The sequence below is a fragment of the Trichechus manatus genome, unplaced genomic scaffold, assembly GCF_000243295.1.
Source record: "Trichechus manatus latirostris isolate Lorelei unplaced genomic scaffold, TriManLat1.0 scaffold00028, whole genome shotgun sequence".
Lineage (NCBI taxonomy): Eukaryota > Metazoa > Chordata > Mammalia > Sirenia > Trichechidae > Trichechus > Trichechus manatus.
This window is the reverse complement of record NW_004443964.1, coordinates 22,459,320-22,472,217: the sequence shown is the minus strand read 5'-3', so window position 1 is coordinate 22,472,217 and position 12,898 is coordinate 22,459,320. Positions and strand designations below refer to the sequence as shown.

Here is a 12,898-nt window from a genome sequence, read left to right as displayed (position 1 = left end):
GAGAACACAGGCCTGGCCCAAGGCCTTCTCTCCTGTCAGGTTCTCTGAGGGGCTCTGGCAATGTCCTCAAGGCAGGGGCCTGCTCTGAGGCTGCCCACAGAGCTGGATGCTCCACATGGCCCCCTGGGCCTCACAGCAGAAGAGCACAGCAGGCAATGGTGCGGCTCACCTGTGGTGAAGAGGTGCTTGGTGGGCTGGTCTGGGGGGCTCTTCATGCCCCCAGGGGCAGCGGGTGAGGACTGGGTGCGGCCCAAGGCCTGGTGGGGCACAGTGGCCAGGCTGAGGGGTGCCTGGTACACCTGTAGTGGCTGCAGCTGCTGGGCCTCTGAGAACAGCTGGGAAGGAGGAGCCGGGGGCAACTGGGTGAGGGGCAGCCTGAGATGAAGTGAGGGCAGGTGCCCTCAGGGCCTCCAAATCCAGCCCTTCTCTTCCAAGCCTTCAGCTCCCCCCACCTCCTCCCCTTCCTCCCTCCAGGGACAGGAGATGCTCCAGCCTTTCCATATCCTCAGAAGATGATGAGGGATGGGGGGATTTGATGAGTCACCAAAGAGTAACATTGAGGTAAGAGGCTGGGAGGGGCGGGGGCGTTGCAAGGGGGCGGGATGAGTCAGGCCTGGAGGGCTCGGCTGTGTCCGCAATGAGCAATGAATGGAGTGTGTGCGTGCATGCTAGGCACAAGGCAGACTGTAGTAGCAGCGGGGGCGTTTGTATACACACACGCGCACAGGCGCGCAAAGGGACCGACGCACAGCCTGCCCTACGCAGGCAGACACGCAGACACAGCCACGTGGACACACAGGCGGAGGCAGTCACAGACGCGGGGAGGGGGCTGGCAGACTGGGACACAGACAGGGCTCTGAGACCAACACAAACAGCTCCCTCCCTCCCACCTCTCCCTGCCCCTTCCCTACTCCCATTTTTCTCTTTTTTTCTACCTCACAGCAAACTGCACAGATTGGGGTAGGAAAAGGCAAGGGCAGAAAGAGGGGGAGGAAGGCGGCCAGAGGGGTGGGACAGAGGGCTGAGGCCAGGAGGAGCGGGCACCTTTTTGTAACCAGCACTGGACTCCTCCAGATCAGGTCCCTCCTCAGCACCACTCTCGCCCTCCTCATCCTTGACCTGGATGCAGTCCTCCTCCTCCTCCTCGTCCTCCTCCTCTTCTTCCTCCTCCAGGTCCTCCTGGGTGCTCTCACTCTCTGTGGAGCCTTCCCGGGGCATGGTCAGGGCCCCCTCCCCCAGTAGCACCTCCTGCTGCTCTGTCAGCTCCTCCTCGGTCTCCTCCGGGTGGGTGGCAGGTTGCCGAGGCAGCTCCCCAGTCTTGGTGAGGATCTGGGAGCAGCACCAAGAGGGGCCCATCAGCTGGGAGGGGAAGCAGCCACAGCCAATGGCCCAAGAGTGTCTATCCTTCCTCCCCAATCCTAGCCCATACTGAGCCTCCATGTGACTGAGGAAAAAGGCCAGGCGGCTCCCCTGAGCAGACCCAGCCTGGGGGTGCTCTGGGTTTCAGTGCCCGCGTATGCCTTGCCCCAGCCCGGCCAGGACTCGCCCCTCTGCCTCACCTTGCCCAGCTGCAGCTGCTGCTGCTTCTGTTTCTCCAGGAACTGCTGGTGCTGCTGCTGCATGACCAGCTGCTGCAAGGCCTGGGGGCTCTGCGGCAGCGGCGAGGACTGTGTGCGGCTCAGGGGCCGGTGTCGTGGGAGCTTACCCACTGTCCGCATGCTGGTGGCCACGCGTTCACCTGTCACCAGTGGGGACTGTCCGTGGAGCGGCACTGTGAAGTGGGAGGGGAAGGATAAGCATCACCATCGGGGCACCAGACCACCAATCCTACCCCAAGCCTCTCTCCCTCTTAGAACACAGCCACCTACACCTACTACACTCAGGAAAAAAACAGAAGGGCCTGGAGTACCCTGCCCCAAATCTGAGCCCCATTCTTCCTCCTCCTCCTGACTCAACAGTCAGACAGCTCAGAGCCACTGCCTCCAGCAAGCCTTCCTGGATTTATCCTCCTCTCCTTTCGATTCATTTAACTGATTGCACACAGAGTCTTGGCCATTGCTTCTGAGCAACTGGAACAAGACCTCCCTGATCATGGGCCCCCATGGATCCCACCAGGCAGGGAAGCCCTGGGGCAGGACCACATGTCTTTCAAGCAGCCCCCTTTTGACAATGCCAGCAAGTACTTCAGGACTGACTGTCTAAAGCTCTGCTGCCAATCCCATAGCAACTAGCCACCTGTGACTATTTAGCACTTGAAATATGCTTGTCTCAATTCAGACATGCTATAAGGGTGAAATACACACCAAATTTCTAAGACTTAGCATTTAAAAAAAAGTAAAACATCTTACTGATAACTCTTCATACTAATTACACATTAAATGATAGTATTTTAGATTATACTGGGTTGAATGTTTCATTAAAATTAATCTCTTTTGTTTCTTCTGAACATTTTTTAACGTGTCCACTAGAAAACGTAACATTACATACGTGGCTTGTATTATATTTCTAACAGGCAGCGTGGCTCTGGAGCGTGAGCTCCCTGATGGCAGCAGGTTTTGTCGAGAACACTGCCTGGCATGCTGTAGGTGCTCAATAAATGTTTGTAGAATGTGGAAGACATTAACGATGCCATTGGGGGAGCTGTGACAGGGCTGGGAAGTGTCCCTGGCTGCTTCCTGACGGTTGCTCCTGCCTTGAACCCCCTGGAAGAGACTGGAAGGCCCCTCCCTTGGCCACCCGTGGCACAGCGGCCACCCACTCACCCGCGATGAGGGTGCTCTGTTGCCGGGCCTGCTCCAGCAGCAGCACATGCTGCAACAGGGAGGCGTGCCCGTGGGGGCTTGTGTCACCCTCCAGCGCCACGCCCAGCAGGCAGCCCGGGATGGAGGATGTGCTCATGAACTTGCCCGTTAGTGCACCACCCTGCCGCAGGGACTGGAGGGCCTGCCTCTCGGCCTCTTGCTGCGTCGACAGCTTCGGGGAGGCCTGGTGGGGGGGATGGCTGCCAACTTCAGACCAGCACCCCTCATCACCTTCGGCCCAGCCCCCCAGCTCTGAGGGGCCATCTGATCCCGCTCAGGGCCTTGGGAGGGCAAAAGCCCCTGTTGGGGGCACCCCAGACCGATGCTCTCAACACCAGGGAGAGGATGGGGTATATGTCCTATACTTACAGTGAGGTGTGAGTTGGTGACGGTGACGGTGGCCTGCAGCCCTAGGGAGATGTTGGGCAGAGAGGGGGACGTGTAGAGGCTGAACTGGTTGGGGGAGCTGTCCAGAGGGAGGGCCCGGTGCTGGGGGAGCATCTGGGGAGCAGTCGGGAGAGACAGGCATGAGCGTGGCAAAGGAGACGGCAAGGGAGGAGTCAAGGCCGAGGTCTCTGAATGGTGCCCTGCTCCCCGACCCAGAGCCCCAACTGGGGGTGACGGAGAGATCAGGGCCCTTCATGGGTCTGTCGGACAAACGTCCCTGCAGGACAACAAGTCCAGGCAGGGACCCTCTAGCCCATCCATTCAGGCAGAGGTGTCTGCTTGGCACTCTCAGCAAGACAGGAAGGAGCTACATCTTCCAAGAAAGGGGAGCAGCTTTGTCCCCAACCCACCCTGCCCTCAGCTGGGCCTGTACCTCGGTGGGGATGTTGGGGACGGAGCCTGTAAAGCCGTTCTCGGCGATCGTGCTGTGGGAGCTGTTGGGAGAGCTGGGCCCAGAGCCTGGAGCACTGTTACACACAGACGACACTACGGAGAAGAGGCTGTCACCTAGGCCTGCTCTGAGCCACCCCCTACTCCCAGGCCCTCAGAACAGGGACACGAGAGGAGCACTTACCTCCAGGCCCGGCACCTGTGATCTCAACAGCTCTCTTCTTAAAGGTGCTAATAACAGTCCCATCCTTGCGGCGCAGAAGGGGACTACTTCTCCGCTCAGCCACCTTCTGCTTTAGCCTCGAACGCACTTTCAAGTTGGGTTCAGAGGCTGGGGAGAAGGCGGTTGTGGCTCAAGAGACATGCCCTACACCTGGACACGCACCTGCAGTCCAGCCTGCGTCAAACTGGCTCATAGCAGCAGCCCCGCCCTCACCACACGCTCACCTCTACCTCTGAGGAGCCATATCCCAGGAGGCCAGGCAGGGCACTCACCTGTTTTGCGGAGGGGGAAGTCATCGCGGCTATCATAGGGCCCAAGCAAAGGCAGTTTGTAGGAGGGAGGCGTCCCAGGGGGGCCGCTCTGGGGAGGGGAACTCTGGTCCAAAGAAGCGTGGTGGGCTCCCCTGGAGTGGGGGGATGGAAGAAGAGCTAGGTTACCAGTCAGCTGGACCTGCCACCTGGCAATCTAATTTTCCAAAAAGCCCACTGTATGAAACCAGTAAACCAGCTGCCGTCAAATTGATTCCAACTCACGGTGACCCCATGTGTGTCAGAGTAGAACTGTACTCCACAGGATTTTCAATGGCTGTGACCTTTTGGAAGATGATTGCCAGGCCTTTCTTTCGAGATGCCTCTGGGCAGATTCGAGCCTCCAACCTTTGGGTTAGCAGCCAAGCGCTTAACCTTTTGCACCACCCAGGGACTCCTCCCCACTATACGTAGGGATAGGCAATGGACCTTGGGGAGAGAAACCAGGGGTGGGAATCTCATCCCCTAGGAGAGATTGAGGCCCGTATCTGCCTACCCCGGGCCATTACCAGCATTTGGGGTGCTGCGGGAGGGAATGGTTGAGGCCGCCCGGAGTGGGCTCCTTTGACTTCGACAAGAGGAATTCCTGGAGCCTCAGCTTCACCTCGGTGCTGGCGATGGCACCTGCAGGACAGGGCACAGCTGACCGGGGGGCTCAGGGCCAGGGCCCCGTGGCCAGAGGCAGGCGACCCAGGTGGCCCCAGGTCTTACTCTCTTTGCTCTTCTCCTTGTTCCGAAGGATAAGCAGCTGCTGCTCCAGGCGCTGCTTCTCCAGCTCCTCCTGCCGCTGCTGCTCCCGCTGCCGCTGCTGCTCCAGCTCCTGCTGCCTCTTGGCTGCCAGCATCTCCTGCTGCTGCTGCAGGGGTGCAGGAGGAGAAGGCAGGTGAGCCGGGCCTGGGCTGGGGTCGGAGGTTTGGGCAGCCCTCCACACCCCCCTCACTCACCTTGAGGTGCTTCTGCAGCTGGACCTCATGCTGCCGCGTCAGGTGGTCATGCTGCTTCTGGAATTCGGCAAACAGGAGCTGCTTCTGCAGCTGCTGCTGCTGCTTGAGCGCCAACAGCTCCTGCTGGAGTTGCTGCTCGCGTAGAGCGGGGTCCACGGGGCCTGCCAGAGCCCCCCGCAGCTCCACAGGGCTAGGGCTGCCTCCACCGCCACCCCCCATGGAGCTGGGCATGGCTCCTGGCAGCACCGCCTTCACCTCCACTGTGGGGAGAGGAGACAGGAAGGGTTAGTGGGCCAGCCTACACCCTAGTAGCCCCTGCAGCCCAGCCTGGGGCCCAGGAAGCTACCAGGCAGGACTCCTAGACCATGGTCTGCACAGTACACCTTCATTAAATGAGATGGAGCCATGGGCTTCAACACAGAATATGCATAAGTGTGCAGACTGGGGTGTGGGGCATGGACTCAACACATGGTCACTATTGTCACTGAAAGTTAACACCACTCGGTAGTCATGGGCCAGCATTTTACATGAATTACTCATTTAAACATCATCACTACCTATGAAATAGACACTAGGATTACCCCATTTTACTGATGAGGAAACAGCGGTTTAAGTAATTCAGCCAAAGACATACTGCCAGGTGGTCAGAGTTTTGCTTTCTTTAATTGTTGTAAACATATACATAACACAACATTTGCCAATTCAACAATTTTCACATGTACAATTTAGTGACATCAATTACACTAATCATGTTGTACAACCATCACCAACAATCACTGCCAAATTTTCCATCAAATTTATGCTTTTAAATCACTGTCCTATGCCTCCTCCCCCACCTCTCAACACCACACCCCCACCCAAACTCACACTAGAAGAGAAACTGAGGCACAGAGGTTGGTTCTAGAACTGTTGAGGCTGGGAGCCAGGGCCCTTGGCAGACCCAGGAGAAGCCTGTGAGACCTGGAGATCCCTACCTTCTCCCCCATTCTCTGCCCCATACCCAGCTGGGGCAGACGGAGCAGGAAGGGGAGGCTCTGGGAATGGAGGGTGGGGTGGCAGCAAGAGGCCTCAGGGAAAGGGGGTGCAGGGCAGCACCAAGCCAGGGACAGGGGGGAGGCTGGGAGTCAGACTTGCTTCCTTTGCTGGATTATCTCCTTTCAACAGTTTTATTGTAATTACCCTGAAAATGCTGCTATATATAGAGTGAGCCAAACAGCAGCTGTGCCTGGAGGGGAGGGGGGAATCAGAGAATGGGCGGGCAGGCGAAAGGGAGGAGGTGGGAGGAGGAGACAGGAAAGGAAAGGGAATCAGACAGGAAGAAGGGTGATAGCAAAGGGGAGGGCTGGAGCTGAGGCACAGAACGCAGAACTCTAGTGCCAGGGGACGCCCGCGGGGAAGGCGGGAAAGTTAGGGAGCTGCTGGGGTGCCCAAGGCCTTTGGTCTAGGTCCCCATGTGGACGATAGGGCTCCAGGGAGGTTCCAGTGGCTTATGGGAAGGCTGGGTCTCGACATCTTTATTCCTGTACACTGTTGTCTGTTCACTGAGTGTCACTTCCCACCACTGCCCCTGGGTGCCAGGGTAACTGGACAAACACCACACCAGCAGGGAACCCCAAGCCCAGCCCATACCCCACAAAGCCTCCTGACGCCAGCAAGAAGGAGGAAATGAAAGAGGCTGAACCCATCTTGTTTCTTTTCCACTTCTTTCTCCAAAGAACGCCCTCACTTCCGTTGCTCCAGCCCAAGGAGGTCATAGGGAGCTGGGATGACTCTTCTGTGGTTAAGTGGTCCCTCCAGCCCAGGCATGGACAAGGATGGACCCTGAGGGACCCTGATGGTTGCCAGTGTCTTCTGCTTTCATTGTTCCTCGCCAGGGTACGCTATGAACTGAGCTAAGAGAGGCCCAGTCTATGGGCCTGGATCTCTCTGGGACCAGGCATTGAAGAGGAGTCACCAAGGCAGCGGCGAGGACTGTGCAAGGCCAAAGCCCTGCTACCCTCATGCCTGAATGAAGCCTCTGGGAGCCCCTGGAGGTGGGAGAGGGGAGAAGGTAAAGCCCTAAGACATCCCCACAGACCTCTTCTCCCCGCAGCACCGACAGGCACATTCCTCTGTGGTTTGCCTGCTAGCTGCACTGACGACTCTGCAGCCACGAAGCCAGAGCCACATCTGCAGGAGTGGCCAGATGTGGCCAGGAGGGTGGGGTCACTCACTCATTCACTTTCCCTCCTGACCCATGTCCTGCTCCACCAGCAGGAAGAAGGGCTCTTGGGAACTGCAGAGGGCCTTTCTGGAGGCAGCTGGCCCCAGGCCAGAATGCAAACCAGGATGGCAGCAAGGAGTCACAGGCAGGCAGCCTTGGGTCTCCCCAGCCCCTGAAGCCCTCAGCAAGGCCCCCAGCTGGCCAGAGGGCTGTCTGTTCCCAGGCAAGGCGGGCTTGGCCTGTGGCACTCTGATCACTCCGCCAAGAGGTGGACAGGCTTCAACCTGCTGCTCCCAGCAGTGCCGGGGCTGCGGGCACCGGATGCCAGCCCGCCTGCCCGAGGAAGGGCAGGGGTCCAAGGAGTCCTGGCTCCCAGCAGATAATCCTGCCTCAGGCTAGAACTGCTGCCAACAGTGCTGGCTTCCCTTACAGAAGCCCTGCAGGAGGGCACGGATTCAGGAGAGGGGGATCTCCCACCAGGGCTACTGCTGCCACCACCACCACTGCTGCCACTACTGCCACTGCAGCGCAGCACCGCAGAGCTAGTAGGCCCTGCGCCGCAGTGGGAGCCGCAGCCCCATTGGTATGCAGGTGGTGGGGCTGCTGGCGGGCTCCACCACAGCTTGTTCCCATGCAAGCAGGAAGCACGGGCGACTGGAGAATATTAATCTGCAGGTCCTGTGGGGCCTGAGCAGCATACAGCACCCAGGGGTCTGCCAGGCAGCAACCTGGCCCCAAGATGGAAGGGGTCCTGTGGGGCAGCTAGGGTCAGGGAAAGGCTGGGGGAGGGGCACGGAACCCCCTGAATGTAGTCTGCCATGCACAGAACCTAGAGCCTAGCCTGCTTTGCACCCCCTTGGGATCTATGCCCTCTGCCGGCTTGGCACCAGCAGGGCAGGTGGCAGCAGCTGCCATCAGAACCAAGCACCTGGAAGGGGAAGTGAGTGTGTTATGATACAAGGAGGCTCTTGGCCGCCTCCTGGCGGACCAAAGAAGGCTGGAGGACCTCCAGAAAGGAAAAAGGGTAGGAGGAGGGGCACAGCTCCCGAGGGGGGACAAATGGTTGAGCACTCTGGCTGGCAAAGAGCCCCCCTAAAAGGCCAGGAAAGGGATTATGTGGGAGGCCAAGGCCCTGGGTTCTGCTCCACCCCAGTGCCTCATGCTGACAGAGAGGCATGGGGCACAGAGAAGGGCCAGACAGCTGACACAGCGACCCCTGCAGGGGGATGAGGGGCTCTGGGGTGGAGTCCTGAGGCAGGCCCAGGGTCATCCTATCTGCCTCTGTTCAATACTCTTCCCCTTCCAGGGACTCTGACCACTCCTCCTGGGAGCAGCATCAGGTACAGGAGACAAGGGCGTTCTGTCTCCTGGCCTTCTACAGCACTGACCACCACTGCCTCCAGGGAGAAGCCCCAGCTGGGTAGTTGGGAGGGGGGGCTTCACGTTTCCAGCTGTCGGAGCAGCCCTGCACATACCCCTACAATCTCACTCTAGGCTCTGGCTCAGAAGGGGCTGCCTGGCGAGCACATGGGCGCAACTGGACAGTATGACACTTTAGTGATACTTGGTTTCTACCTAATTAGGCCTCCATGACCCCCATCAGCCCGGTGGGGACTTCCATGGAAGATTCTTTGGGTAGCACAACAAGGGATGGCCTGGCTCCTCTGGGGAAGATGACACAGGTGCTGACGAGCAACCTCTGGGGCTACTGCCAGCACAGCCTTAGGCTAGGAGGAGGATGTCCTGGCACAAGGACACTGCCCCCAAGCAGATGAGGGGCTATGGGACACAAAGAGCAGATTTTAGCAGGGCCTTGGGGACAAGGGTTCAAAATAAGAAGCAAACCTAGCTGCCGAGCAAGGCCAAGCCTTCCCCCTGATCTGAACACACTACAACCAGTGCCCAGCTCTAGGCCCTCTCATGGAGACGCTGTCAACAATCCTGAATCCCTGTGGCCCAAACCCTGACCAGCAGGAATAGTATCTCAGTTGCTGTTATGGATTGAACTGTGTCCCCCAAAAATATATATTATAAATCCTAATCCCTGTAACCCAAAACCAAACCCACTGCTGTCCAGTCGATTCCGACTGGACTGAGTAGAACTCCCCATAAGTTTCCAAGGCTGTAAATCTTTGCAGAAGCGGACTGCCACATCTTTTCTTTCTCCCATGGAGCAGCTGGTGGGTTCAAACCGTCGACCTTTCAGTTAGCAGCTGAGTGCTTTACCTGCTGTGTCACCAGGGCTCCTTCTAATCCCTACACCTATGGTTATAATCCCGTTTGGGAATGGGTTTTCTCTGTTAAGAGGCCGTTATCAGTGTATGGTGTGTTTTAAGCCAATCACCTTTGAGGTATAAAAAGAGCAGATTAGGACAGAGAAGAGAGCAGAGATGGGGTAAGATAGATGCCAAGCCACATGAAGATTACCAAGGAAGCAAGGAATAAGGATCTTCCCCTAGAGCTGACAGAGAAAGAAAAACTTCCTCTAGGGGCAGCTCCCTAAATGCAGACTTCTAACCTCCTAAAACTATGAGCAAAACATTTCTGTTTGTTAAAACCACCCACGTGTGGTATTTCTGTCACAGCAGCACTAGATAACTAAGACAGTTCCCCCGAAGAAGTCTGGAGGGAGGGGGAGGGATAGTGTGAGGACCTGCCTAGCGGACCTAAGAAGCTTAGAATCTGGCTCTAAAAATGCTCTGCTCCCAGAAGTCTCCAGCCACAGAAGTCTGGGGGGAGGAGAGGGCCCAGGGTGTGCAGAGTAGGAGATAGGGGCACATTAAGCTGTCTGGAATGTCTACACAGGCCAAAAATGAGGCCCCTGCAGATAATCCCTGGATCTGAGAAGCTGCCTTAAAAAAAATGCAGGGGAGGGGTGAAAGGAGGGACCTTTAAGATCATCTACTTCGACCCCCTTGTTATACAGATGAGGAAACCAAACCTAGAGAGGCTGCTCTGTGGAAGACGCCACAAGCTAAGTAGCAGTGGAGCAGGGGTATGAACCCAGGTGTCCTGACTCCCAGCTCAGATAGGTTCCCTCTCCACACAAACGTGTGCAGCCACCGGCCTCTTGAAAAGCAATGGGTTGGCAGCCCACCCTAGAGGGCAACCTGTTCCACCAGCACCACGCCCCAGGACTCCTTCGCTAGGTGTCTAATTACCCCGTTCTTTCCCTCTGGAGGATGGGAAAAGGTTCTTTTCCCTGTCCTGGCTTGAGGGAGTTTGGAAGAAGGCATAGAACAGCATTTCAAACTCTGATGACACCGATGACCCCTCCCCACCAAGGATGGCTTTCCCATGATCTATTTCTGGGCTCTCACCTGACTAGCGAGGCCAATTTAGGCTCGACAGGTTCTGCCACAATTCAGACAGATATTGCCACACGTGCAAGCTGCGTATGACTCTCACCTAGCAATTTTTGCAATTCCTCATTTAATGTGAGTGATCACACATCACCTAATGGTTAAGAGCCAGGGCTCTGGAGTAAGAAAGCGTGAGGGTTCAAGTCAGACTCTACCACTTACTAGGGCAAGGTGGTGAGCACCTCCCTGTGCTCATTCAGGCATCTGTGAAATGGGAGTAATAATAGTACCTGCCTCCCAAAGTTGCTAGGCTCAGGAGAGATAATCCATGTAGAAAAGCTTGGCCCAGGGCCTGGTAAGATATTGAGAGATGCGAGTCAGGGCTATCATTAACGTGCTGGATCCCTAAATTACAGGCAGTTCCCAGATTACGAACAAGTTCTATTCCTAAATCTGTCTTTAAATCGAATTTATATGTAAGTTGGAACAGTTAGGTACGGTTTGTATCTAACATCAGTTACTCAAATGTTTGTCTTAGTACATAGAATAGTGTGCCTTTCTACGCATAAAAAACATTGAAGAAACACAGATACACTAAAACATCTTTAACATAATAATACAGTAATAAAAAACAATGTTTTCAAGTGCGTAAAGTGGCATCCATTTGTTATTAAGAACCATTGTACGTATCTCAAATTTTTACTATAATAGGCTTTATGGGGGTTGGTTTGCAACATAACATGGGGAATGCCTATACTGAAGGGCTCCCTGTAGCCGGGGCGCTTCACATTTTTGGTATCCTGGACCCCTCTGGCAGTCTAGTGAAGATACAGGCTGCTTCTCAGAATGTTTCTAGAATGTATAAAATAAAGTACTTAGGATTAAGTGGGGCCAAGTTCACAGACGGCTTGGATTCTAAGGATGCCAGGTTCAGCCCCTGCCAGAGTGGGGCCTTAGTGCGTATTTCAGACCGTCCTGAGGTCACTCTGTGGTGCTGTCCCAGTCAAAGTGGGACAAAGTGGTCAGCGGCTGCATCCTAACGCACAGAGGAGGAATCTCAGGAATAACCCTCCTCCCAACACCAGCAATTCCAGACTGTCTCACCCGCCGTGCTACTGCAAGAAGGGCCCCTCTGTCCCTCTGCAGCTCACTCTGTAACCATGGGATCCTTCCTGTCCCTCAAAAGCCTTACTTAGCACAGACATATGCACAAGTTTTGGTCCCTGCTCTTGGAGCTCTCAGCCCAAGCAGTCAGAAATTCTAGCTCACAATGTCCCACTGCAGGCAATACCTCTCTCCCCAGTACTATTCCACATCCTTCTAGGGACAGGGCTCCGGAAACCCTGAGTCCCTCTTCTCTCGAGGCAGAAGGAACACGAAACTGACCTCAGAGACGATTTGAATGTCAATGCAGAAGGGCCCCGGAAATCCTCAACTCAACTTCCCTAGGCGACAGAGGAGGAAAGTAAGGCCAGAGAGGGGAAAAGATTTTGTCTACAGTCACCCAGAAAGGAGGTGGAAGAGCCAGGGCATCATCCTGAGTCTTCTGGCTCCTTCTCTGCCTCCCACTGGAAAACAGAAGGGAAACCCTGAGGGCTGCTCAGGAATTTAATGAGAGATGGAATGAGGAGCCAAGCTCTGCATCCAGGATCTAGACAAGGGCACCTGGTTGGCCACCAAACCCTAGAGCCAGGGAGTGCAGGGGAGAAGACGGCTGAACTTCGAGGCAGACTGTGACTCTGAACGGGTACAAGCCTAGGGGACGCAGAGCCCTGGAGGAAGCACAAAGCGTTTCTAATTGGTGAAGACGAACTTAGTCACTGGTTTTGGGATGCTGTTTGGAGGAAAAGTAGACTCCTTTCTCCCAGCCCAGCCATTTCCAGGAAATACTTGGGCACAAAGTTACAGGCAATTAAAAGGCACATTAACCATTCAGAGTCTGCAGCTGTTATTGGGACTGTGTGCTCCACACCTGGGGTGGGACAGCAGGGGCCCCAGAACACAACCCAGCCCTAAGCATTCAGCAGGGCGCCCTGCCACTTGGCCTCTAGCCATAATCCCCCACCCCAGCCAGGGTTTGGACACCTGCTATCCAGCATTTCCAAACATCCTCTCCAGACTGGAACACTTACACACTGTTAGTGGGAATGTAAAATGGTACAACCACTTTGGAAATCGATTTGGCACTTCCTTAAAAAGCTAGAAATAGAAGTAACATATGAGCCAGCTATCCCGCTCCTTGGACTATATCCTAGAGAAATAAGAGCCGTCGCACAAATA

At 55.8% G+C, this 12,898-nt stretch overlaps 1 protein-coding gene across 2 annotated transcripts in view; it reads right to left on the bottom strand.

The window, feature by feature from the left end:
• Nucleotides 1-12,898, bottom strand: part of HDAC5 (histone deacetylase 5) — a 30,980-nt gene that overhangs the window by 6,006 nt on the left and 12,076 nt on the right. For both annotated transcript variants that reach the window (XM_023729412.1, XM_023729411.1), the window contains 11 exons: nucleotides 5,114-5,373; nucleotides 4,881-5,025; nucleotides 4,679-4,793; nucleotides 4,134-4,264; nucleotides 3,823-3,969; nucleotides 3,622-3,734; nucleotides 3,171-3,302; nucleotides 2,763-2,985; nucleotides 1,560-1,771; nucleotides 1,045-1,329; nucleotides 170-335 (listed from right to left, as the gene is read on the bottom strand). In XM_023729412.1, coding sequence (XP_023585180.1) covers nucleotides 170-335; nucleotides 1,045-1,329; nucleotides 1,560-1,771; nucleotides 2,763-2,985; nucleotides 3,171-3,302; nucleotides 3,622-3,734; nucleotides 3,823-3,969; nucleotides 4,134-4,264; nucleotides 4,679-4,793; nucleotides 4,881-5,025; nucleotides 5,114-5,373 — 1,929 coding nt within the window. The remainder of the gene's footprint in view (nucleotides 1-169; nucleotides 336-1,044; nucleotides 1,330-1,559; nucleotides 1,772-2,762; nucleotides 2,986-3,170; nucleotides 3,303-3,621; nucleotides 3,735-3,822; nucleotides 3,970-4,133; nucleotides 4,265-4,678; nucleotides 4,794-4,880; nucleotides 5,026-5,113; nucleotides 5,374-12,898) is intronic.